The following is a 24,293-nucleotide window of genomic DNA, read 5'->3' as shown; positions in this document are numbered from 1 at the left end:
CCCGGGCCGGCGCCACGTTGGTTTTGATGGAGAGGAAGAGGAGGGCTTGGTTTGTGTTGACCACGCCGGGGTGGAGGGGGAGATGCTCCCCTCGTCCCCCCACCGCTGCATCCCCTGCCTGGACATCGCGGTACCCGGCAGGCCAGGGTGCTCGGCGCTGCACAGGGCTCCTTGCTCTCTTCCAAAAAAAAAAAGAAGGGGCCAAGCGTGGATGCAGAATTTGGAGCAAGCTCCGGTGCCTGCCCGGGGGAGCCCCACTCTCCCGTTGTCTTCACAGGGGACCTTCCCTCCCGAGAGCATCTCCCAGCACATCTAAAGCAGGTTGTCCTACAGGACCCTGCACCGCAGAGCCGGCCCCAGGGCAGGGGTGAGCACTGGGGCCCACCCAGGTAAGGGGCCCATGGACACCTTCTGGAGCATGGCTGCTCCCCTACTCCGTGGTGTTCCCCTTGGAGAGGCTCACCTTGATGGTGGCAGCTCAAAGCCATCGCCCTGTGCTGCGAGAGCTGCCCGTGGGTCTATGGGAGGAAAACAAGCAGCACATGGAGGAAGAGCACCTTTGCACAGAGAAACTTCTGGCCTAAGGTGCCTCCCACCTTCCCCCCGCCAGGCTGGCCCATGAGTGGGGCTCCTGAGCCAGCTCCAGATCCACAGCTACGTGGCCAGCTTCTCCCAACCAGCCCTGTTCCAGCAAACTGGAGAGCCCAGGTCAAGTCTCTTGCTCCACTACTGCCTTGTAAAATGACATACTGGAACCACTTGACAATGATCTACAAACTCCCCAGCCAAGCAGAGCCCCCAGCCGCTTGCACGTACCAAGGGGGAGCAGGTTGACGCGTTAGACATCATCAAGTCATCAATTTTCACTAAGGTCACCACCATGTTGAGCCGAGAGCCCGTCTGACACAGCCAGGCAAAATAACCACCAAAAGGCAAGGAGAACCGTCACCAGAAGAAGAGCACTGACTCCCCACTCGGCGTCAGCTGGATCATAGCCACCGTACGCACACACAAAGCCTTCAGCCCCGTGGGCAGAAAGACCCCATCTCTCTCCAACTCGGCACCTTCTCCTTGACACGGTGGTCACTCCGCTCCCTCTTGTTGCTGCCGTCATGGCCAGGACACGCTGCTTCTCCTTGGAGCACCAACAACCCAACTCAAGCCCAGGAGACTCTGTGGGTTTCAGGTGCCCCTCGTCCCCACCCCCCCCAAAGGCACTGCCACCGCAGCGCGGCCATGCTGCTTTGGACCCTCCAACGCCTGTCTGCAGGGTGGTCCACCTCACCCCCGCAGAGGTCCTCACCCCCGTTCCCGAAGGCCAGGCGGGTGTATTGACACCACGGTCGGCCAACGAACCTTCAGGGAGGGCTCGCGCAGCCGTGGTCGTCACGCGCCGGCACGGATTGCCTGCTGAGCTGCCGGGAATTTGATCCTGGCGGAAAACAGTCCGGTTTGCCCAGCCCTGGGAAGGGTTTGGCCGGGAGCCAGTGGTGGTCCAACGGCCCCAGGGCAAAACTGGGGGGGCTTATGATTATTCTGCCCCAACTTAGGGGCGCTGGGGGGGATGCGCTGTGCCCAGCGTTGGGTTTCGGGCCGTGTCCTACAGGAGCCGATGTGACCACGCGTGCTGTGCCTTGCTGTCTCTCACGCCGTCCCAACAGTCCCGATGCCCCTATTTTTAACCCCGTTTCTCTGCATCCCGCTGGAAGGCGATGGGGGTGACCCCGAAGAGCCGGGCCAGTGGTGGTGCCGTCCCTGCGGTCCCCGGGCGCCGGCGCGAGCCCACGTGCGCTGTCCCGCATCCCTCCCTCCATCCATCCACCCATCTGCCCGGCGCCTCGCTGCCTGATAAACCCCTAATGAACCTCCCAGCGCTGCCTCTTCCCAAAGAATAAACCAGCCCTGGCCCAGGCGGTTAATATTTAACTGAATAAGGGCCATAAATATGGAAAATGGGACTTTTAATTAAATAAGCAGCTTTTAAAAGGGCCCTTGGGCCGAGGAGGCTTTTGTTTAAATATGATTGATTTGACATGTCCTTTCCCTCCCGCTTTCTCTCGCTCTCTCCCTCTCCTGCTCGGTGCAGGGACGGGAAGCAGGCTGGTGCATGGCAGTCCTGCCGCGGGACCCGCCGCCCTGCCCGCACCCAGCCAGGCTGCCTGCTCCCCTGCCTGCTCCCCTGCCTGCTCCCCTGCTGCTCCCCTGCCTGCTCCCCTGCCTCTCCCCTGCCTGCTCCCCTGCCTGCTCCCCTGCTGCTCCCCTGCCTGCTCCCCTGCCTCTCCCCTGCTGCTCCCCTGCCTGCACCCAGCCAAGCTGCCTGCTCCCCTGCCTCTCCCCTGCCTGCTCCCCTGCCTGCTCCCCTGCCGCTCCCCTGCCTCTCCCCTGCCTGCTCCCCTGCCTGCTCCCCTGCCTGCTCCCCTGCCGCTCCCCTGCCTGCTCCCCTGCCTCTCCCCTGCTGCTCCCCTGCCTGCTCCCCTGCTGCTCCCCAAGGGCCTGGCTGCGGCATCAAGGCGCAGATTTGGGAGCATGGCAGCACCCAGGTGGGTACCCAGGCAGGGAGAGCCCTTCAGCTCACTACAGCTCATCTGATTTTTAAGATCTAAATTGGAGCAGAAGGTTTCCCCTGGCTGCTGAGCCGTCCTCACCCACCCCAGCTGGGGACACCCTGCCTTGCACCCCCCGGGCAGGATCTGGCCTCTCCCATCCACACAACTGCGTGGTTTTCCCCACGTAGGGCACGACGGGTCCCTCACAGAGGGGATGGAGGGGAAACTGAGGCAGGGAGCAGGGACTGACCTGCACAGCCAGGGAAGGGACTTCACCCATCGCATCGGGGCCAGATTCATCCCCCCAGATTTCAGCACACACACGCAGACTTCGGCTGCAAAGGTGCAGTAAAAACGGGTCTTAATAGCTTTGCTGTTCTTTGACATTTGGGTTTTACTCGCTGCAGCAAGCGGCACTAATTACTTCTCAGTTACCCAGGCGTCGCCGTGCGACCGGAGCAGGGGGCTTACGGAGCGCCGCGGGCTGCCGGTGGGCACCGGGACGTTTCCAGGCCTGGGGAGACCCTGGGGAGGTGTCGGGGCGCGGGTGGCCCGGCCCGGCCCGGCAGCGTCACCCCACGCAGAGGCGCTGAACCGCCGGCCGTGACCCACCGTGCCCCCCCACCGCCGGGAGCATCTCCAGGCCGTCCGACTTGGCTCTTCAAGAAACAGGAGTGGAGTGAAATAATGGGAGGCTGAAGGTCATAAATCATTGGGAAAAGATGGGAAGACTGGGAAAAGGACCAAGCAGGATCGTCGCTGCGTCACGGTATAAACAGAGCTGCGCCCACCTCTGCAAGAGGGGATGCAGCATCTGTCCCCGGCTCGACCGGGGCACAGAGAAGCTGGAAAAGGCACCGAGAGCAAAACGGGTGTCCCCAAAACTGGACGGTCTTGGGGTGAGGGATGATTATAGGCTCTTGGCTGGTTTGCTCTGAGTATTTTCCACCCGTGGTTCTCTCCCATCCATCCCCCGTTGACGCCGTGGGCCTCGGGCTGCCTTCGCTCCGTGCAGCCACGGCAGGTTTCAGCCGAGAGAGCACACAATTATCCCCACAAACAACTCGGGGGAAGCGAAGTATTCCCTGGGCCTGTTGCTTCGGTGGGATTTCACAGGCGAAGATGCGGAGATGGGGGAAAAAAAAAAGAGAGCACAAACTTGGGAAAGAGGAGGTCAGGCTTCACATCGCTTCTGGGTGTCCTCGGGCGTGAAAATGCCCATCCGTAAGGTTCCAGGACGGTGTCCTCAGTCCGGAGTCAGACTGTGCTGCTGGTGGGACCTTCTCCCCCAGAAACCACAGTGAAAGCCCCTCGAATCGGTGCGATCAGTAACGCTTGAGGCAACCGCAGCTTCTCCCTGGGTCCCCCGTGGTGACACAACTCATGGGTGGTGCCCGGGTCCAAAGTCTGCTGGACGCGGGGGTCCCCAGAGGTCTCTGGGAGCAGGCAGACCAGTGCAGGGAGAGCTGCTCGCCATGGGGGTCCCTTCCAGGCGCCTTGGTGCAGCTCCGGTCCTCGACACACGAAACCCCGTGCAAAAGGACGGGCTTCTGGTTTCAGTTTGCTCATAGATAAATGGAACCTTCTACCTCAACCTCAGGCTTTCAGCAGGTCACGCTCCCCCATGGCGTCTAGCCTGGGTTCCCCAGATGTCGTCCCCCAGCCAATATCCCTCCCGGAGGGCAGCTTTCCCCTGAGCCTTCCATCTCCAGTGACGTACCCCGCTTCTTCACACACAGCGCCGAACATCTTGTATTTTCCCTTTAAAGCAGGCAGGGCAGCCTAGATGAGTTGATGGTGAGCACACACGCTGCACCCCTCCCACGGCACCAGAGCAGAACAGCTCCTCTCCTCCAAAGCACCCTCGGGCACCTCCAGCTTTGGGTGCCCTCTCTAAGACACTGCAGAGAGTCCTCATTTTTCTCCCCCTGAAATCCGGGCCCGTCTCAGCCCTGGTGCGCAGCTTTTGCACAGTGAAACGTCAGTGAATCCTGGTGTTCCCTTCCTCCTTGGTGCCTAAAATCGCCGAGCCCTTCCCCTCCGGGTGCCAGCGCCGCCTTCCTGCTGGGAGGACAAGGGACATTTCTGGAAGGGGCAGCTCGGGAGATGGAGCCGGGGGACAGACCCCCTCCTGGGCAGGGGTTTCCTGGCTCTGCCCCCCTCCTGCTAGAGCCAGCCGAGGATTTTCAGGTTTTCCTTTTAACGCCTGAACAACCTGTTTGAAAAGCAGAGCCCACACCTTTCCCAGCTGGCTCCCAGTTAGAGGAGATGGGAGAAATCTACGGTCCACATCTGGGTCAGACAGGGGTGTCCTGGATGTCCCCGAGCCACCGAGTCCGTCACACGCGGTCCCCGGCTGCAGCTGCCGGTGTGAACCTCGGCGCTTGGTCCTCAGCAGCACGAGGGCATCGCTCCTCCGAGTCCCGCTGATTTCCGTGGATGCTGATGCGAGGGGTCCCAACAAATCCCACCCCAAAGCGCAGCCGAAACCGCAGGCCAAACCAACTGAAGTGCTCAGCCCCGACAGAATCAGTGGCATTTTTTGGAATTGGGCTCAAATTCACGTGAGAAAAACAATCCGGACACACAACCCGGCGAGATGCATCGCCCCGGCAGGTCTGATGCCACAAGCAGATCTGACCACGGGGCTGCTCCTGGGGACATGAGGCAAAAGGCAGAGCTCGGCAATGCAGAGATTTTTTGTTTTTTTAAAGGTATGCAGTTCTCAAAAAGAAAAAAAAGCAGAAAAAAAAGGCCCTGTGTTTGCAGCCAACACGTGTAATCTGTTGCAGCCCTTGTCAGACAAAACAGTTTTGCCGTAAGACAGCGATTCCCAGAGGGGAAAGGGGCGAAGTGAAAATACTTTATCAGCTGCGTACATATGTAAAGCGGTACCCTGGTTGAAAAGCAAAGCCTCTTTCCCTTTGAAAGCCGGGAAGGGAGAGACGGGAGGCGATTGCCTGAGAGCGGGGACAGAAATGACACAGGCACAAAGCCGAACGCAGCAAACCCCAGGCCTCCCTCCTAAAACGCGCTTATCTCCCTATCAGACCGAAAGAACTACCTAGCTGTGGCGAACAGGGATTAAACAAACAAATCCAAACAAACCTGAGACGTGACTCAGTTTGGAAAACTCTTAAAATATACGCGTGGTTTTTAATGTACAGAAATGATTGTTTAATTCAGAGGAGGTTCTGCCGGAAGGGTCAGCGGGGGAAGGGTCCCCCTCCCCAGGTTTCTGTGCCACCAGGTTGGGCGGTTTCTGAGATGAGGGGACTCACGTTCCTGCCCGGATTTAAGAGGAGATCCTCGGGCAGGAGCCGCCGGCAGACGAGGGCTCTTCCTCCTGCTACGAATTCAAGGTCTGTTTAAAAGGCTGGGAATACCAAGACCTGGACGCGTGGCATAAATCAGCCCTCGGGTTCACAGGACGAGCGGGCTCCGCTGGCAACAAGTGGGCTGGCTGCCGAGTCCCCAGCGGAGGCTTCTCCCTCTGCGTCCATCAGCGAGAGACCTGAGAAGACGGAAAACAAATCAGTGTCACGTAGCAGCTCCCTGCCACCGCCGGCGAGACAGCGAGGGGGACTGGAGCACGCTGCTGCTGGGCTGGGGGGGACACGGGGTGCCCGGCTCCATCCCGGGCACAGCCGGCTCCTCCAGCGGGATGGAGCCTGGGGAGGGGATGAGACGCCGGGGCGCGTCCCGCGAATACAGATGCACGCAGGCAGGCGGGAGGTAAGGAACGGGATGGGGGGAGGAAGCGGAGAAAAGAAAGGCGAGAAAGAGGAGAAGAAAGGGAAGGAGGAGAGGCGGCGGGGGGAGAGGGAAGGAGCACGCGCGCGTGCCCATCTGGGCGATGCATCACATTGAAATTGTCCCGCATTAAAAATTCACCAGCCAGTGAATTTTCAAGGGATTTGTAGTAATTAGATGACAAAATGCTGGCAAATCTCAGGCTTGCCAAAGATGTTACTCAGGGGTCAAAGACTCGACACTTTTGGCTGGGTAATTTGTAAGTGTCAATCACACTCAGCCATCAGAGAGAAAGGAGAGATCTAACGGCTGAATCCTAACGAAGTCCGAGGCTCCTGCCCGCCGTCGCCCTGCCTGCCGTCACCCCCTCCCGCCGCATGCAGCCGCACTCGCTGCCGGGCGCGGGGCTCCAGGCACACCAGCTGAAACACAGGGTGGGGTCGGGTTTTTTTTTAATTAAAAAAAAAAACCAACTTCCCAGTTTTCGTTTTTCAGCCCCCATTTCAGGCGGGAGGAGCGCCTGCTGTGCGGCTGCCCGCGGGCGATGTGCCCGTCCCGTTTACCCTGCCGGGGGTGGGATGGTGAGCTGCCACCCCCGGGGCGAGCCCGCCGCAGCCCCGCATCACTTCTTCCGACACTTCAAATTGCTCCTGGGACAGTCCGTCCTCCCGTTTCCCGGGGTTTTCTTAGCCCCGGCTGACACACTGGGCTGGGTTCGGCCAAAAATGAAATTAAAACAGCTCCTGCCTGCAATCTGCCTGCTTCTGCCTCCCCATCAGGCGTTACGGAGCCTTCGGAGCCACCAGCACCACGTCTCTGCCTGGCGCGGCTCTGCTGAAATAACCTGGGCTAATTCAGACGCCGGTGGGATGCTCCCAGCCCCGGGGTGGCAGGGGCAGCCGAGGGGGCAGCCGTGCCACCGGAGCGGCTGGAGGGGGGTCCCGCTTCGGGCTGAGCCGGCGGCGGCAGCTCCTGCCGCACACCCCCCGGAGCCTGGGGGAGAAAAGAAATTAAAAGGTTTTCTACTTCATCGGCTTAGAAACCAGACCACAAAATGCAAACCCAAAGCTTTACCCAAAGCGCCAAGAGACCTCGGTCCCGGCCATACACCGAGCCTCCGGCGCGGGGCTCGGGCAGGGCTCAGCTTTGCCGAGGCTCGGCAGGAGGGATAGGCTGAGGTTAAGCCTGGGCTTTGCTGCCGGGTTTCGCGGGGCAGGGCACGGCCCCCAGGGACGGCTGCCTGGGGACTTAGCGCGTGGCCGGGACAGACACCTCCCGTGGCGCTTTGGGTGAAGCTTTATTTTGCATTCGGTGGTCCGATTTCTAAGCTGATGGAGTAGAAAACCTTCGGACTGATCAGAGGGCAGCACCCGAGCGCTTCTCCAGCCCCAGCAGCATCAGCGGGACGGCTGCTAACACGGGCTACGCTTAACTCCGGAAAGATTTTAGGTCACCAAACGCGGGAGAGGCAGGAGCACGATTTCCTCTCCATCTCTCGCGGCTGATAAAGCTGTCCTCATTACACCCGCTAAATCCCACCTCCGGTTTTGCTTTCAGCTGTAGGGAAGGGACGGAGGGACGCGGGGGGGCTCCGGCCACCAGCTTGGCAGCGCTGCAGCTGCTGGGGCATCGAGAGCATCCATCATACCCCAAAGAAAAACACTCTGCACACCCTAAAACCACCTTCCAACACACTTAAATAAGCCAAGTCACAGGGGAAAAAAAAAAAAAAAGAAGGTTTGTTTGCTGCACGCCACCCAGCGCGCTAAATTTTGCGAGCATCCTCAATCCAGCAGCACGGGAGGGGAGAAGTGGTGAGGGGGAGCGGACGGGCAGGAGGAAAATCGCCTTTGGCCAGAGTTGCTGCGGTTTATTTCGAATCCATTGCGATTCCTTGCTGTAGGACAGCGGGACTGTAATATCTGGTAACTCAGCCAAGCGGCAGCATGGTGCTCTCCAGCCATTGCGCTGCCCTATATAAGGGAGCTAAGGGGACTGTAAAAGTGGCTGTAGGTTTCTCCTCAATTTAAAAAGTCATTTAGCAGCTGCAAAACACCGCCTGGCAACAGCCGGCCCTCGGAGGGGCATCCTTCCTTCAGCTACTCATCAGCTGCATTTGGAGCTTCTATTCTGCGTATTTAAATAGCCCGCATCACAGACCGAGATCTGCAGAGGTGCTCTTCCATTTTTTTATTTATCTTAACTTCATCTAACATCGTCTTAAGATGCTGCTAGAGGAACATCTGTTGGGAAGCAGCAGCTGATCTGCGGTAGGGAAGGACGCTGTGACCTCCCGAGCTCCCGTTGCTGCTGCTCCGTCCAGCGCCCGGCACCTGGGAGCCGTTCCCAGGAGCAGGGGGTGCCCGTGGGGCAGAGCCCCCTCCCCGTCGGAGCCTGCTGCCGGCAGGTGAAGACCGAGAGCCCACCTCACTGCGCCTGAACGCAGCTCCCACCGCTGCCTCGCTTGCTCTCGCAGGAGAAAATTAAACAGCAGACAAAGCAAAACCTGATTTTCAGCTGAGTGAAAGTGAAGAAAACCTTTTTTCCCCCCCCACCTCCCGACACACGCTCCAGACACCCCTCTTGCCTTCCCCTTGATAGGCAGCGCCCCGTGCAATCGCTGTCCCGGCAGCTTTGCTAAGCCCTGAGCTGGGGACGTCACGCGTGGGGACGTGATGACACCGGCTCCGTACCCTCGGGTCCGCGCGGGCTGCGGGGCAGTCAGCCCAGCACGGTCCCAGGGCTGGAAGAAAGAGCTGAGCCTAATTAGGTGGCACTGATTACGGACTGTGGAACGCAGGGATCCCTGCTCCTGCAGGTCCGAGCCTGGCCGCCGCTGCCCTGCGGCGGGGGAGGTCGGACGCCGCCCCTTCTCCCGCTTCCCCCCTCTCGCGCTGGCATCACTTTCCGTATTTCACCGATTCAGGTCACACCGTGCACACACCCGCCTCAGCCCACGCCTGTTCTATTCTCTCTGCCTCTCTTCCGAGCTCTAGTTTGGGGTGAAAGCCTCCCTTATTAGCCAATTTGGATACCCATTTACTGTGAATTACTGAGCCTGATTATTATTCATGAATGGCTAAGTCTGAAATCTCAAGCCCTGCCATGCGATTTTGCTCCCTCTCCGATGCATATATTTAGGGAAAACAGGAGGCAGCGTGTCTCAGCCACACGCAGCCGCGCACCGGAGAAAGGAAAGCTGCACGCTGCCTCCTCGCTCTCCTGTTCTACTTCCCAGCGAGGAAGGTGGTGCTGGAAGCTGGAAGGTGGTGGTGGAAGCTGGAAGGTGGTGGTGGTGCCGAACACTGGTCACGGTGCGAGCCGGGGTAAGGTCCAAACACGCCGTAATATCAAGGAGAAGCTCGTGCTCCTCAAACCCCGAGCAAATCAGCCTGCGTCCCAGTCACCGTCCCCACGGGCGGCTGCAGCCCGGGGAGATGCCAGTTTGCTGCTGTCCCCTTCCACGATGGGGTCCAGCTACCGGGAGCCACCTTGGCTGGGGCTGAGCCCGGCTGGTCCGTGGCAATCAGTCACCCAGCGGCAACTCGTCTGATCCCTTAGACACAGTCAGAATATTTTAGTGCTGGCTGCAGGGAAGGTAAAGGAGGTTTCCGTGCAAGGCGGGGAAACGATGGGGCGGCAGCAGCGGCATCCCCTGGCTAATCCTCCGGCAGGGGAGAAGCAAACAGGGTTTGCAATTGCAAAGGGCTGGTGGAAGGAGGAAGGGAGACAATTAGGAGCTGAAGAAAAGCAAGCCCCGACTGCTGGTTAAAACAGGAGTTTGCAGCACACCTGCACACCCGGCAGGGAGCCGGGCTGCTCCCGGCAGGGATGCGGGAATGGGCACGGCGTACAGCTGCTTCCACCTGTAGGTCTGCACCGTGCTTTGCAAACGGGGAAACCGAGGCAGCGAGGGAAGGTCTCCGCGGGAGAGCATCGCTCTGCCAGCAGCACGCCTGCCTTCGTGCTGCTTCTTCCATCTCAAGGGAGCAGCAACCAAAGCACTGGTTTTTTAAAAGCCCAAACCCCTCCTGCGTGTTTCCTGCCACATCTTGCTCAGGAAGACAACGTCAAGCACCTACAGACGCCGCGCTTATTGCCTCTGCGAGCAGACAAGCAAAGCTGGTAGAGTTGCTGAGGAGAAGGGGACGGCTGCCAACGCCAACAGGCAGAAAGAAAGGCTTGAGATCCCAGAGCTCCTGCCCGCAGCCGGCAGCTGCCTGCAACGCAGGGGCTGGAAAGCAGCAAGCACGACACCGGGGGACACGAGCTCTTCCTGCAGCCCCGGCCAAGGGCTGGCGAATGGCATCTGCGTGCCTGCTGCGAAGAGACAGGCGGGCTTGGCCCTTCAGCGCTTCCCCGAGGAAGGGAGGAAGACTTTGCAAAGGCAGGAGAGGGCTAAAGAGCTGAAATTCGTGATCCAGTGCTGTAGGCAGGACCAGTGCCATGGCGATGAAAAGAAACGGCCCGCGGCTGGGCAGAGGGACGGGGGCACGTTGTAAGCAGCAGCAATTCAAGCTGCAGCTCGGGAAAACAACAGCTCGCAGAGCGGGATGCTACCTGCCTGCCCGTGCCGGCGCCGGGTCCCCTGCCCCCGTGGGACAGTGAGACAAACAACACGGACCGCGGTCGAGAGTTTTGCGAAGGCGGCGAGTCACTGCGCAACCCAAGAGGGCACCGCCTGGCTCCGAGAGCAGCGGGAGGCACCGCTCGGCGCAGGCGCGCAGCCCTGGCAGCGGAGGGACTCGCAGCGCCCAGCAAAACCGGGACCCGTGGGATATTCTCTCCGCGTTGACTTGCTTGCTGTCCCCTTAAGTAGATAACAGCCCACACAGGCCTCTGGCAACAGGCAGCAATAAAGTAAAGCTAGTTTTACATTAAAACCCGTTAACCCTCTAAATCAGTAAAAAGGCTGCATTTGAATAATATCCTAATCCAATTCCAGAGCCGCCCCGGGCAGGGGGATACGGCGGGTGCCCAGGGAACAGCCGCAGCCGTCACGGCTCCCGCTGCCGTCCAGCCCTCCGGGCTCTCGCCCCGGACGAAGCCGGCACAACCTGGCAAAAGCCCACCCGCCCGGGCAGCCGGCTCCGACCTGGGGTCTGCAGACCCCACGGGGACCCTGCACCGTATCCCCGGGACCGCAGAAGACGGGACCGAGTGTAAACTACTGGCTTCAGTTCTCCGACGGGGAGAGCACGTGCCTTGCCCGAGCCCCGACAGACTCCCCAGAGCCCGAAATAACCCCAGGGGGTTGTTATCCCCCAGGACGGTTGTTATCTCTGGCTCTTGCCCGCAGGGCGATGGGTGATGACCCGGCCAGGGGCAGAGGCTTGGGCAGCTGCTCGTCCCCTCTGCCAGCCGCACAGCCTGGATACAACGCACCCCGAAAAGGACACCCAGAGCCGCTGAGCATCGCACCCTACAAGTGCCCAGAACTGCCCCGGGCAGCCGAGGGGTGACGGCACACGTGGTGACACCAGCCCTGCGGTGTCACCAGCCAGCAAAACGAGGGGGCCAGGGCTACAGCTCATCACAGCCTAATTACAACAATTAGTGTGCGATCATTTGTTATAGACACAACCTTTCTGAATAACAGCTAAAAGAAACTACGATCACTCCCGAACAAAATAAGCGTACTGCGATGGTGTTCAGCTGCAGAAGCACCGCCGGGGTGAAGGTCCGGCGGGAGGCTATTTCCCAGGTTTGACTACGTGGACAGTTAAGAGAGTTTGCATTATTTTATCATTAGGATTGTTTCAGATCCGGAAAAAAAAAGGCAGTGGGGAGTGATGAATTTCCTGCAGACCTGCTTAGGCATTCATTTTAATTCAGGGTAATTAGCAGGTATATGCTCATTTTCAGAAAATTCCCGTTAAACCCGCTGTAATTTTAGGGGTGCAACGTGTGGGATTCTCAATACGTAACAAAGAAGTCGAGCCTTTGCTTGCAGAGTAGGAATTAACTCAAACTGTTCTCCAGAGCTGCGATCAGCACTTTCGTAATTAATGTACGGGCATATATATCTGTATACACATACACAGCCCCCCCGCACACATCAAACAGATTTCCTTGATACCAAATGGCCTGAAAAATTAACCAATGTCAAACCGCTCAACAAGATAAGTATCATTAAGGGAAAAAGAAAATCTTCATTATGTTTGAAGGTGCGGAGAAGAAAAAAAAACCATTATGAATGTTTTCTAGCCTGTTTCCAGACAGGGAAATAACATGTTTTAAAACATATCAAAGGGTTAAATTAATTTTCATTAAAATTTAAATTTGAGAAGGCTCCCTCTCTTCTTTCCTCCCTCCTCCCCCTTTGAACGTTTGACTGGCAACCATTTCATATTTCAATCTCGGCAGAACAAATTGAATTAGATGTTGAAACCAAACTCTGCTCTGTTCTCTAAAGCCTACATGCTCTGCTTGCGCTAATCCTTTTCGTCGCCGCTGCAGACCTCAGAGACGCTCAGCAAGAAACCTGCCCCGCCACAAAAGACAATGAAGGGGGGGGGAAGAAAAACAGGAAAAAAACCCCAGGAAAATCCAACCCCAACCTGCAACCCTGCAAAGCTTCGCTTAAATCATGAGCTGGGAGGGGACCCTGCCTGGCTCCTCCGTCCTCTGTGCTGCTGGCCGCCGGCTGCGTGAGCGCTGCCGCTTGGTCCCCCACCCCCGGGGTGCTAAAGCCCCGTTTCCCCGCGATGATCACCCCCACGCAGAGCGGCCCCGGGACCACCGACGGGTCCCGCTGCTGCCACCCGCCGTGCCAGTGCAGATGGCAAAGGGAGCACGGACGGGAACGCCACTGATCAATGCTGAGCAAAAAAAGGAAAAAAAACGAGACTCCCCCTCCCCGGTGAGCTCGTCACCATTTTGCTGACCCCCTTTGACAGTGCTGCTCCAACTCCCGTGCCTCAGTTTACCCACCCATCCACCGAGCTGACATAAGGGATGAGCGTTTTACACCGCAGCCCTGCAGAGGTCCCAAGGGGGCACCCCTGAATCTTGGGGGTCTGTCCCCTGAGCCAGCAGCCTCAGGTCCCGACAGCAGGAAAACCCAGGGCTGGGGGCCGGGAAGCCGCTCGGAGGCAGCGGCAGGGCTCTTGGGCTGCGGCGTGGTTTGGGGGACCGGCACGGGGTGTTAGAGCTCTGGGCGCTGAGTGCTAGCGCTCAGCCTCCTTCCCGGGGACTGCACGAAGAGCCGGGGAGCCCTGAGCCCACCGGTGCTGAGCCCCAGGCCCCGTGGGAGGACCAGTTTCGGGGAGCACATTTGCAGAGCTGGGAGAGGACACGTCTGAACGCGTGGGGCTTGCCTGGGCTCCGAGCAATGCTGCCTGTCCTGCCCCTCCTGCGCCGCTCCATCCCTGCCCACCTCCGTCCCTGCCCACCTCCACCCCTGCCCACCTCCACCCCTGCCCACCTCCACCCCTGCCCACCTCCATCCCTGCCCACCTCCACCCCTGCCCACCTCCACCCCTGCCCACCTCCACCCCTGCTCACCTCCATCCCTCCCCACCTCCATCCCTGCCCACCTCCACCCCTGCCCACCTCCACCCCTGCCCACCTCCACCCCTGCTCACCTCCACCCCTGCCCACCTCCACCCCTGCCCACCTCCACCCCTGCCCACCTCCATCCCTGCTCACCTCCATCCCTGCCCACCTCCACCCCTGCCCACCTCCACCCCTGCCCACCTCCACCCCTGCCCACCTCCACCCCTGCCCAGCTCCGTCCTCGGGCTGCCTGCTGGAGGAGGTGTTAACAGCACGTACACCTGGAGGCACACCCCTAAATCAGAGCTGCTCCGAGGGAACCAGTGTTACCTGGAGGCCCCGGCACTCCCTGCAGACGCGCTGCACGAAGCAGGCAGTTATTCAACCCAACTCGGATTATTCCTGCGGTCACGTAAGCACCTTCCCTTTCATCAGCAGGGCCCGGCGCTGTGCTCGTGCCCCGCGCCTGCGGCAGCCCGGGGAGGCAGACGCATTAGCAGGGTTATTGGTCGGCTCCAGCCCCAGACGCACTTCTATTCAGGCGGCCGGCGGTGGAGCGGGTTGAACAGAAGTCCGGTAATAAGCAAGGTTATGAGCACCCCACTGCTCGGTGTATTGGGTACCGCCTCGCAGCAACAGGCGATATTGCCGGGAGGAAAACAGCCTCTCCAGCAGTAATGTGTGTCGCGCACACAAACACACTCCAGCGAGCGTGGGGCGGCTTCCCGGTGCCGATACATGGAGGACAGCCCCGGCTTCTTCCCGGCACGGTGGGCTCAGCGCCACTTTGGAGGCACGCATCCCGCAGCCCTAGCAGCACCCCAAAACCAGGGGGCCCCTAGGCCACTTGGGTGAGATTTAGGAACCAGCAACTTTTTCTGTGGTTGTAAAAATGGGAGCTGGAATGTGTCAAAATCGTTCCCTTGGTGGTGTTGAGCAAACACAGCCTTGCTGGAGAAAGCGCTTTCTCCCAGCGTGAGGGATTCGTCAACCCAGCGCCCCGAGCCTCCTCCCCGTGGGCAGCGCGCCGGCGCGACGCACTTGTCTCTCTTGGCCCTGGATGAGTTTCTCAGCACAGGACGGGGTTTCGTCCCCATGGAGGTGGGCGGCGAGTCCCTCGGTGGGTGGAAAAGCGGAGCAGAGTGCAGTTCAAAGGGACCTAGGAGCCCCCCTGGTGTTTTTATTGCACTTCTCTGGATGCTGTGGCTGGTGAACAGGTTTCCTACCAGCAACCCAGGTTTTCCACCGTGGCCACAAAAACACGCAAGGGAGATCCATGTCTCACCTCTGAACGCAGGCAGGGTTCGCTAGGCGGTCTCAAAAGGAGGTGGGGGGCTGGCCGAACGGCATGGTGTTTGCCCACAGGGAGCTATTTAATCCTGGCTCCCTCCTGCCAGCCTCTGCCATCCCGCACTCTCCAGCCTCGAGATGCTACGCCAAGGAGACACGCCAAGGGGGAGCGATGCCAGCCAGGACTCAAGGTGGCATGAACTAAACCCTGGGCTGCACGGCGCCCTTGGGGGGAGCGAAGCCGTGGAGATGCGGGCGCTAGCAGGGAAAAGGCCTTTGCCAAACTATCTGTTTTGTGGTGGCAGCTGCAGGTTGGTTTCCAAACAGGCGCTTTTTTTTTTGGCAGCCCATCTGCTCTCCCCCAACCACAGGGAGGGCCAATTCGCGTCTCGACAGCGATTTCTGCTGCAGCAGCAATTCTGCTGGCTTCCCTTGCAGGAAAGCAAACGCACTGGGGAGCACACAGAAACACAAGCAGTGCACGCACTCGCTTCAACGCGGAGCCCAAATCTGGGCTGTACCCCCTGAGACCAGGGCTGCGGGGTGACAGGGAGGAGAGGCAGCGGCTCGGAGGCTGCTGAGCCTTTCAACGCCACCCCCTCCTCCTCCTGGCACGGCCGACCCTGCGGCGGCCCGAGGCATTTTGACCCTTAGGGCCAGCTGTGCCCGCCACGGCCCCGCTGCCCCGTACCCACCTCACCAGATGCCAGGCAGCTGCTAGAGGGCCTCGTCTTTGTTGCTCTCCTCCTCTTCCAGATGCTCCAGGATTTCATTCAAAACCTCCGATCGTTTTCTCTTCTTTTGGGAGTCTGTCCAGGCCCAGGTGGTAGCGAAGGGGATGCGGGAGAAGAAGAAAAGCGAAGATTACAATCCGGGCCCGCAGACAACCGCCTCCAGCTCATCCCCTGCTACCTCCAGCCCCCCTCAGCCCCCTCCCGGGGAAAGCCCCTCCACTGTCATTTACTTCTGCTCACCAGCCAGGCCCTGGCAGGGCACCGTGGCTGGAGGGGTGACCCCACACCCACCACCCGTGCGTTGGTTCACGGGCTTTGCTGGAAGCAAACGGTCCCAGCATCCGAACTCATTGGTGATGCCGACCCTTCCCGTTGACCCCAATTCACCCACCCGCTGTCCAAGAGCGGTCGCAAGACCAACCTAGGCACCAGCCTGGGTTCAGCAGGGCTGTGGGCAGGACACAGACCCACCGACATCCTCGCTGAGACACAAGATCGCTGCCCGGCCCTGCATCTCCCACCTCGGCTGGCAGCGGGTGAAGGCGGGAGGCTGGGCAGGGATGTCCCTGCTTCGCTCCCCTTGTCCCGCACCAACAGCACCGTCCTGTGACCCCCCCGGCATCGTCACACTCCCCAAAGTGCCGTGGGGCGCAGCCCCGTGCACGCATCCCTCCCCGTGGGTGCTACAGCCTGCGGGAGGGCGAGAAACCCCCGGGGGCTGCCAGCACGTGGGCGAGCACCCCAGCCCCGCATCAGCGCCCAGCGCTGGGGGTGACAAAGCCGTTTGGTCCCTGTGCTGAGCCCGGCGTCGGCGCTGCCTCCTCTCCGCCGGGCAAGAAGTGCCCTCTCGGCAGGAGCCGCGGAGCAGCCCCCTCTCCCCCGCTCGCTCCCCTGCCAGCGGCTCTCGCTTGCGAGCAGCACATGGAGAACAGCTGTTTAAATCCTGCTTTCAGACATCAAAAGCCTCGCTGGGTTTCTCAAACAAACAAACATACCATAGGACTAAAGAAAAGGTGTAAAATAAATAAATGGAACAAGCTGTGCATTTTCTTTTAGTATTACAGCTGCTGCGGGAGATAAACAACAAGTAAATGTCACAAAACATCAATACAGAAGAAATTAACCTGACAAAAGCTCACATCCCCCCCTCCGCCTCCCCCCAACTCCCAACAATTTTGCATTTCTGGAGTTCCCATCTAATGATTTTATTTTTCAATTAATTCCTTGACAGAGCGCCAGAACCCACCTCCCTCCCCGCCGGGGGCTGTGGGGACGGGCCGGGGGATGGGGGGGCCGGTGGCCCCCACTCCCCTCCCGGTGCCCACCCCGCCAAGCTTGGGGGAGCCAAGGGGGGCCGCAAGGTGCCACCCCGAGACCCTCCAGCGGCTCTTCCCAGTTCAATCATCCAAAGGCACAAGGGACAACCCGGAGCAAGGTGCCAGCTCAGCAGTTCTCCCCCCGCTTTCCTCTGCCCTCCCGGCTCCCGCTGCCCCGGCCAGCCTCGCGCTCGGGGCTCGGAAACGGCATCAAACGTGGTCTCAGCTCCCAAACCCACAGCAGGGAAGAGCGTGTCCCCCACCCGCCACCCCTTCCCCACCAGACCCCGACGCGCCCCAGGCGGAGAGCCCGCGCGGAGGCGATGATGGGGGTTGCGCGGCGGAGGGGATGCTGGATGCGGGATGCTGAATGCAGGGTGCTGGATGCGGGGTGCTGGGCGCTGAGAGAGCATCCCTAAGCAATGCGCCCAGGGGACCTGCCGTGGCGTGGGCAGGGGGCTGGCAGGGCAAACAGCCCCCACCGCGTGCTCCAGATTCACCGGCTCAGCCACGGCGCTCCTGGGGAGCACTGGGAGCATCCCCCCCATCCGCCTAACAAGGAGGGGAAGGGGAAAAAAAAAACCCCGGGAGGGTGGGGAAGAGAATTGGTTCGACTTCCGTTCTGCAGCTCCAAGCTGGTTAAGGTTTGCCCGCTAACGATCCCATTTGCTTCCTTTAAACAATAGCCAAAGCCAGCGGGGGTGGGCTGAGAGGGGGATTACCACGGGATTAGAACGTGGCAGGGTTGCGGATGCCACGCTAATCCTGCAGGGTTTTACTCTCCGGCTACGGCATGTGTTTGCATTAGTTACAGATGCTCTCTAAAAAAAAAAATTAAAAAAAAAAGAAAAAGAAGAAAGGAGAAAAAAGGGAGCCCAAAAGGCTGGGAGGTGAGGGCCAGCGCGGCGCGTCTGTAATGCAGCTGCGAGGTAAATGGAGCAGCCTGGGGGTCTGCGGCCAACGGAGCAGCAACCTGGGAAGGCGATGGGGACGGGGAAGGCCCTTCCCACCCCGCCGGATCGGGTCCAGAGAGGAGCATGCCTTCCCCCGCAAACCCTGCGCGTCCAGCAAACAACTGTAAATAAGCAGGGGCGAGGTGCAGTGGGGCTCCGCTGCTTTACACCCACCCCCAGCCCTCTGCCGAGACCGGGGGTCTCGCTGGAAACGCCCGCACAACTGAAATACAAGCCAGACCCCCACCTCACGCATCTCTCTCTCGTTCGCCTGCCCCGCAGCCTCCACATCCCCCCTTTCCACCCCATCCTTCCTATAAAGAAACCCCACAAGTCATTCCTTCCCCTTCCCGTGTCTCGCGCAAAATTCCCCAGCTGTCAATTTAATTCTTTGATCGATGGGAAAGAGCAGGAAAAAACGGCCCGGCACAGCTGGCTTCCCAAGTTAGCCCTGGCAGGATACCGCCAGCCCCGCTGGTGTCGGCCGAGCGCGATGTTTGTGAAGCGCAGAGAACACAAGTCAATAGTAATTTAGCTGGATTGGGAGCAAGTACCTTCCCCGCACGGACTGCGAGCTCCCGGGAGAGAGGGAGCACGCGCACGCCGAGGGTATCGCCGCCTTGCTCGCAGATCTTCCCCCAGCGAGGCTTGCCACGATGGAGCCGCACCGGCAACCGTCACCCCGTGCCGGGCAAGCGAGGGAAGAAAGGGGGATCGAGCTGTTCACAGACCTTTTGTGGGCTGCAGTTACGTGGTGGCGGGGATGTGCAGGTCTGGATGCGACCCCAGACCGCTCCCTGCTGCGCAGGGCACAGATCCAGATCTGCCCCTCACCCCAGGGCTGGCAAATTCATCTGCAGGGCATTGGGATCCCTCCGCCACTGTTTCGGCAAAGCCAAAATATTCTCCCTGCTGGTTTCAAAGACGTCAGTGATCCTTGTTTTCCAAAGGGAGGATCCCCCTCCCCAGATGAGGACCAAGATGCTGCTGGTGGCAGGGTTCGTGCACCCCTCGCTGCCCTGATGCAGCGATTGCCACGACCCTGTTCCATGTTCCTGGATCAGAGGCCCCAAGGCCAGCCACTGGCCAACCTTTCCGTGGCTTCTCCTTACCACCTAACAGCAGATAAGTCTCTTTATCCACAGCAGCATCAAATCCTCCCCTGTAGCTGGCCAAGCTCTCGGGCTCTCCAGCCACCTTGCAGCAGCAGGTCCCACAGATTAATAATGCATGGTGCAATTAAAACTCCAAGAAAGTGGGGTTTTTTTCCTAATATAGGACCTTCCTGCCTCAGGACGAAGAGAAGACACACTCAGAAATGAGCAAAAAGACTTAAACCTCTTACAGACTGTGCTGGGAGGCAGGAGAGCAAGCGCAGGGTGTAGAGCTGCAGTCCCAGCCGTCAGGGCTGGGCTGTGGCTTCGCTCCTGACAGCATCACTGAAACCCCCTCTGGCAGCCGGTGACCACTTCTGGGGTCCTCGCTTTCCCCTGGAACATTACAAAGACTCAGAACAAGCCATAAAGAATGACCTGAAAACTACACGAAATGGGAAGGAAGCCTATTCCATTTTATTGCATCTATTAGGCCTATTGAAAAGATGGCTCAGAAGTGGCTTGATTGCCACGACAAACGCCTGCACGGAGAAAAGATTTAGGAGACCAGACCTCTCTTTAACCTAACTCACAGCAGAGTGAGACCTGGGAACTGGAAGGCAAATCTCTATAAATGGTGTCTAGAAATAAGGCGCGTAATTGTTGCGAGAGGAGTCAGTGGTAGGACGTGTCTCTCGCAGTCCAGGTCTATTCTTTACAAATTATTTCCTTGCTAAGACAAAAATGATGGGGCTGACACTGGGGCTGCCGGGTGAGGGGTTTTGGCTGCTGCTACTCAAGACACCAGCCTGAAAGCTCAAGGTGGGTCTTTCAAAGCTGGAGGTGCAGGAATCTGCTGTGATGGCAGCGAGACGGAGCGGGAGGAGCTCACTGCTCAAGTCAAACCCGCCATCAACCAGGGGAGCGCAGGTCTCTGCGCTGTCCCACTGGACCTGGGTGATAACAACCCCCCAGGCCTTACGGCAATCTTCTCACCCTCTGTTAGCACTCTGCAGCCTCTCCTACACACAGATCCACGACGTGCTAACTGTGGAAACTTCTGTGCATCTCTCTTGTGCCCACAGCAAACCGAAAACTGCATAGAAAAGAGGAAATGGAAGAAGAAAAAGAAGGAGCTTTTCAAAAGACTTAAATTCCAACTGCATAAGACTTGGGAGAAATGCCTCTGAAAGCCCCGTGAGATGGGCAGCCTCAGTCCTTTGTCCTGCTTTAACACTTTTACCTCTTCTGGTATGTGCAAAGTCCTCAGCACGCTCCCTAGTTGCTTTTATTTCTGTGGAATTACCAGGAAAAGGGCCAGGAGCAGCAGAGGCCACATGTCGCCCTGCACCGATGGCACTGCACGGCCAACACAGCTTGATACAAACACGCGACGCCGCTACAGCAAGACCAGCCTGTCCAAACAGCGTGGGATGGCAATGCTCAACCCTGCAAAGAAATTTAGGGCAGGAAACAAGGAGTAGGCTGAGTTGGGTGGTGGGATAAGTCCCACGCCATCCACCGCACTGTGCCTTTTGAAGGCATCTGCCTCCACGTCCTGCTTCTCAGACGCTGCTGGCTGGGCTTGGCTTGGGGAGCAATTCCAAGCAGCAGCAGCAGTGGCTTTTGGTGGCAAAGAGCAGCTGAAGACACCAGGGACCTTTCCTGAGCCTTGACGACTCAAAATTATCTTTTCTCTCCCATTCCCAGCTCAGTCCCTTCCTACTTGGAGATACGGGACCAGAGGGGCCTGACCACTGCAGCCTGCAGAGCTGTGGGAAGACTCTCCCCAGTCACCCACACTGAGGTGGCAGAGGAAAACTCATGGGGACATCCATGAACAGCGCAAGGATGTCCGAGATGGTCCTGCACCTTTCTGGTCGACAGAATCCAGTCTGCAGCACCAGTGAAACGAGCTGCGCGGTCTCAGCCCGGCTGTTCGGTGGGCTGAAGGGGCAGGGAGGATTCAAGGCAGGGCAGCAATGCCGTACAGGCTCTGTATCCTTTCCACCCTGGCTCCACGTAGGAAAATTAGCCTCCAGCTATGCCGGGGAGGAAATGCGAAGGAGCGTCTCCACAGGGGCTGAAGGCAGAGTGGTGGCTGCAGTTTTTCCCTCATTATTGCTATCACTATTGCTTTCTGCACAGCCACAGCAAAAGGGACAGGGTGCAGCTCCCTCCCCTCCTCGGGGCGCTGGGCATCACTGCCAGAAACCCCGCGGCAAGCCCGCCTCGAAATCAGGAGAGGGCACTTCCCAAAGAAACAAAATCCCGCCCGTGAAACTCCAGCCTGCCAGTGCGGTGCGGAGAGGCTGAGACCTGGTCCCAGGCACCGGCCAGCTCCCAGTGCCCGCCAGTCTGCCCCAGACGGGCTTTGTTATGGAGATCCGCTTCTGGCAGATCCCGCTCTGCCGCAGGATTAGCTACCGGCAGTTTTGCAGCGGAGGATGCGTCTGTGCCAGACGGGGCTGAAGTCATTGGATGTTATTTCTCTCCCCTCGAGATGGGCTGGAGCGCAGCGATGACTACCGCCTTCAATCGCATTTTCAGTCCCTAAAGATGGGGAGTGATAACCTTGCTCCTGTTTTTCAGCCAAGCCCCTGGAGCCACCGCAGCTCCATGGCTTATCCCTCCTGGGAGGTGAAAACGCTCATTTGCCGCTCTCCCACAGCCCCCACCTCAGTGAGGAAGACCCCGGACAAGCAGGCTGGAGTAAACAGACAGAAATCGGGAAGCAAGCTGAGCCTGGGGGAAACAGGGAAGCGACGGAGCTCGCAGGCAGCAGTCAGCATCTGCTGCAAGTCCGCAGCTACCGTAAAGCCAAGACTGTTTTTCCCCCTAGACTGAGCAGAGCAGAAAGGGAGACAGGGGATCTCGAATATAAAATGGGGTGCATGAAACATCACACCTGCTGCCTTCCCCACCCGGGTGGAGACTCACATTACTGTGATCAAGCGTGACGTGTCCCCCCTCCAGCGCCGGGTTCTGGGTGGGCACATCCACCCCCGGCAGTGCCTGTCCTCCCCGCCGCCCCACGCACTCCCCCAGCAGCACAGCTCTACGCCAGGCTACCACATACACCTAGAACCGCGGTGCTCCTTTTGGTCTCCTTTTTGGCACCACGTCGGAGATCAGCCCACGGCTCCCAGCACATCCCCCTTCGTTCCACGCCTCTCCGGTCATATCCACCCGCAGCCCTTCCACCACCAAACTGCAGCTGCCCCAGCCTGTAACAATCAGCGCTGTGCACGCTATTTCACGAACACGAGGCCGGGTCCCGCTGGAGTCAGGCTCGCTAAATAAGCGAGGCTTGCTGCTCTCCCATCGCCGGGGACTGCGACATGCAGCCCCAGAACTGCTTATGCCAACCCCCTGGGCGATGGGCATGCGTGTGATGGAGCGGGGAGGCTGGGAGGGGATGCAGGAGGAAGAGCATTGATCTCCAGCTTAGCCCTCCAGCCCAGGGGAGCCCTGCCTACATAAATATTTGCCAAGCAATGCATTTGTGCCTGTCGATGGCTGTCAATAGGAGCCTGCAGTGCTGTTATCTGCGGAGCTGTCATTCTCGGGGACCTGATCCAAACAGCCCTCTCCGCATCTCAACCGATGGCCAAATTATTTGTCCTTTTTAATCTGTCTGCTGCATGCACAGAGCCCGCCCCCAACTCCGGAGCACCCTGGGGTGCAGGCGGACGGAGCAAAAGCATTGCGGCTGGCAGGTGGCATCGAGGTGCCTCGGCAGGGCCAGCACACGGGGAGTTAACCGGCTCACGTGCAGACAGAGAGCGGTCAGACAAAGCCGTGGCCTGGATGCCTCCTGCTTCCCCCTGCGCTTGCTCCTCAGGCTCCAGCATCTACCTGCCAGCTCCGGCATGCCAGCAGCGGCGGGGAAAGGGCTGGCATGGACCGGCAATGTGTGCCAGATGGGATGGTGCCAGCCTGTATCGACAGGCCAGAAGGATGCTGCTACGTTACCGTGGAAATGGTCTGCCGTTTTCCGTCTCAGGGCCTCCACCGTCTCCTCCGTGTCTGCCCACTCCAAGACCAGCCGCCGGCCGTACAAATGTGTGCTGTGGCACAGGGCGTTGAATGCTTTCTGCAGAATTAAGAAGAAAAAAAACAATAAGGGAGAAAATAAAAACAGGCGCACATGAGGAAAAGCAAAGATCTCCCTCCTTCTGCTCTGAATCTAAAAGGCCACCAGAGAACATCCTACTTCGAGCACTTTGCTCTGATGGGGCAGGATTCATCTCCATCAGTGGCTTTGACTCGATCATTTATCTTCTGCATACTTGCAGCAGAGCGAATACCCATCGCCATTCCTGCAGGCTGCTGCTGCTCGCTAGGGAGCAGGCTGAAATCCAGCATAGCAAGCAGCTCAAGGACGGCTGCAGCCTGGCATCGCCCTGGGACACACCTGAGCCGGGAAAGCTGTCGAGACGTGGGGCAGCACCAGGTGGGTCAACGGCAAAGCAGGGCCCTCACGGGCAGAGCACGGGCAGAGCAACCTGGCGACTCTCCGCCCACCCCGTTCTCTGCCGGCACGCAGCAGAGCACAGCTCTGATGTGAGTAGAGAGGTTGCTTTCTGCTCAGGGGCAAGGGGTTTGAAGAAGCCCGAGCTCGCTGAGGAAAGCTGCCTTCCTCCCGCCAACCGTTTGGTGATGTTGGCCACGGTGGCAGCAAATGTGGCAGAGCCAGAAGCCAATGCAGAAGTCCCCTTGCTTTTTTGCCTATGGTGGTTTGCTGTGTTACAGAAATCCAGGGGTTTCCTTATTGTTACATCTGCTTAAGAACATCTGTACAGCTATAACCTCTTGCTGATGTTGAATACAAGTGTGCTGGCCAGCACAGCAGCTCGGACAGCTTTGTATGCCTGTAGGCAACCAGCAGGGGCATTCAGGAATCAGCGACTTGATCCAGGGAAGGTTGACTTTGTCCTCACTTCCCACAGACTTCCAAGGAAATTCAGGACTGAGCAGGATTGGGCCCATAATGCAAATGCACAAACACGCCGGTCAAATATTTTCATCCCCAGGGGCGCACAAAGTGCCCCACAGCACTGCGGCACATGGCTGGGCACAGGGGTGGAGGAAAGGAGCCCAAAATGCT

General features: G+C 59.0%; 1 protein-coding gene across 1 annotated transcript in view; it reads right to left on the bottom strand.

Annotated features, from left to right (window-relative positions):
• Window positions 1-5,667: 5,667 nt before the first annotated feature.
• RBM19 (RNA binding motif protein 19) overlaps window positions 5,668-24,293 on the bottom strand; it is a 71,637-nt gene continuing 53,011 nt past the window's right edge. The window contains exons 23-25 of the mRNA XM_075167256.1: window positions 23,159-23,279; window positions 15,782-15,895; window positions 5,668-6,060 (exon numbers count right to left, since the gene is read on the bottom strand). Of these exons, the coding sequence (XP_075023357.1) occupies window positions 15,804-15,895; window positions 23,159-23,279 (213 nt within the window). The 3' untranslated portion in view covers window positions 5,668-6,060; window positions 15,782-15,803. The remainder of the gene's footprint in view (window positions 6,061-15,781; window positions 15,896-23,158; window positions 23,280-24,293) is intronic.

The sequence above is a fragment of the Calonectris borealis genome, chromosome 18, assembly GCF_964195595.1.
Source record: "Calonectris borealis chromosome 18, bCalBor7.hap1.2, whole genome shotgun sequence".
NCBI lineage: Eukaryota > Metazoa > Chordata > Aves > Procellariiformes > Procellariidae > Calonectris > Calonectris borealis.
This window is presented reverse-complemented; position numbering and strand designations above follow the sequence as displayed.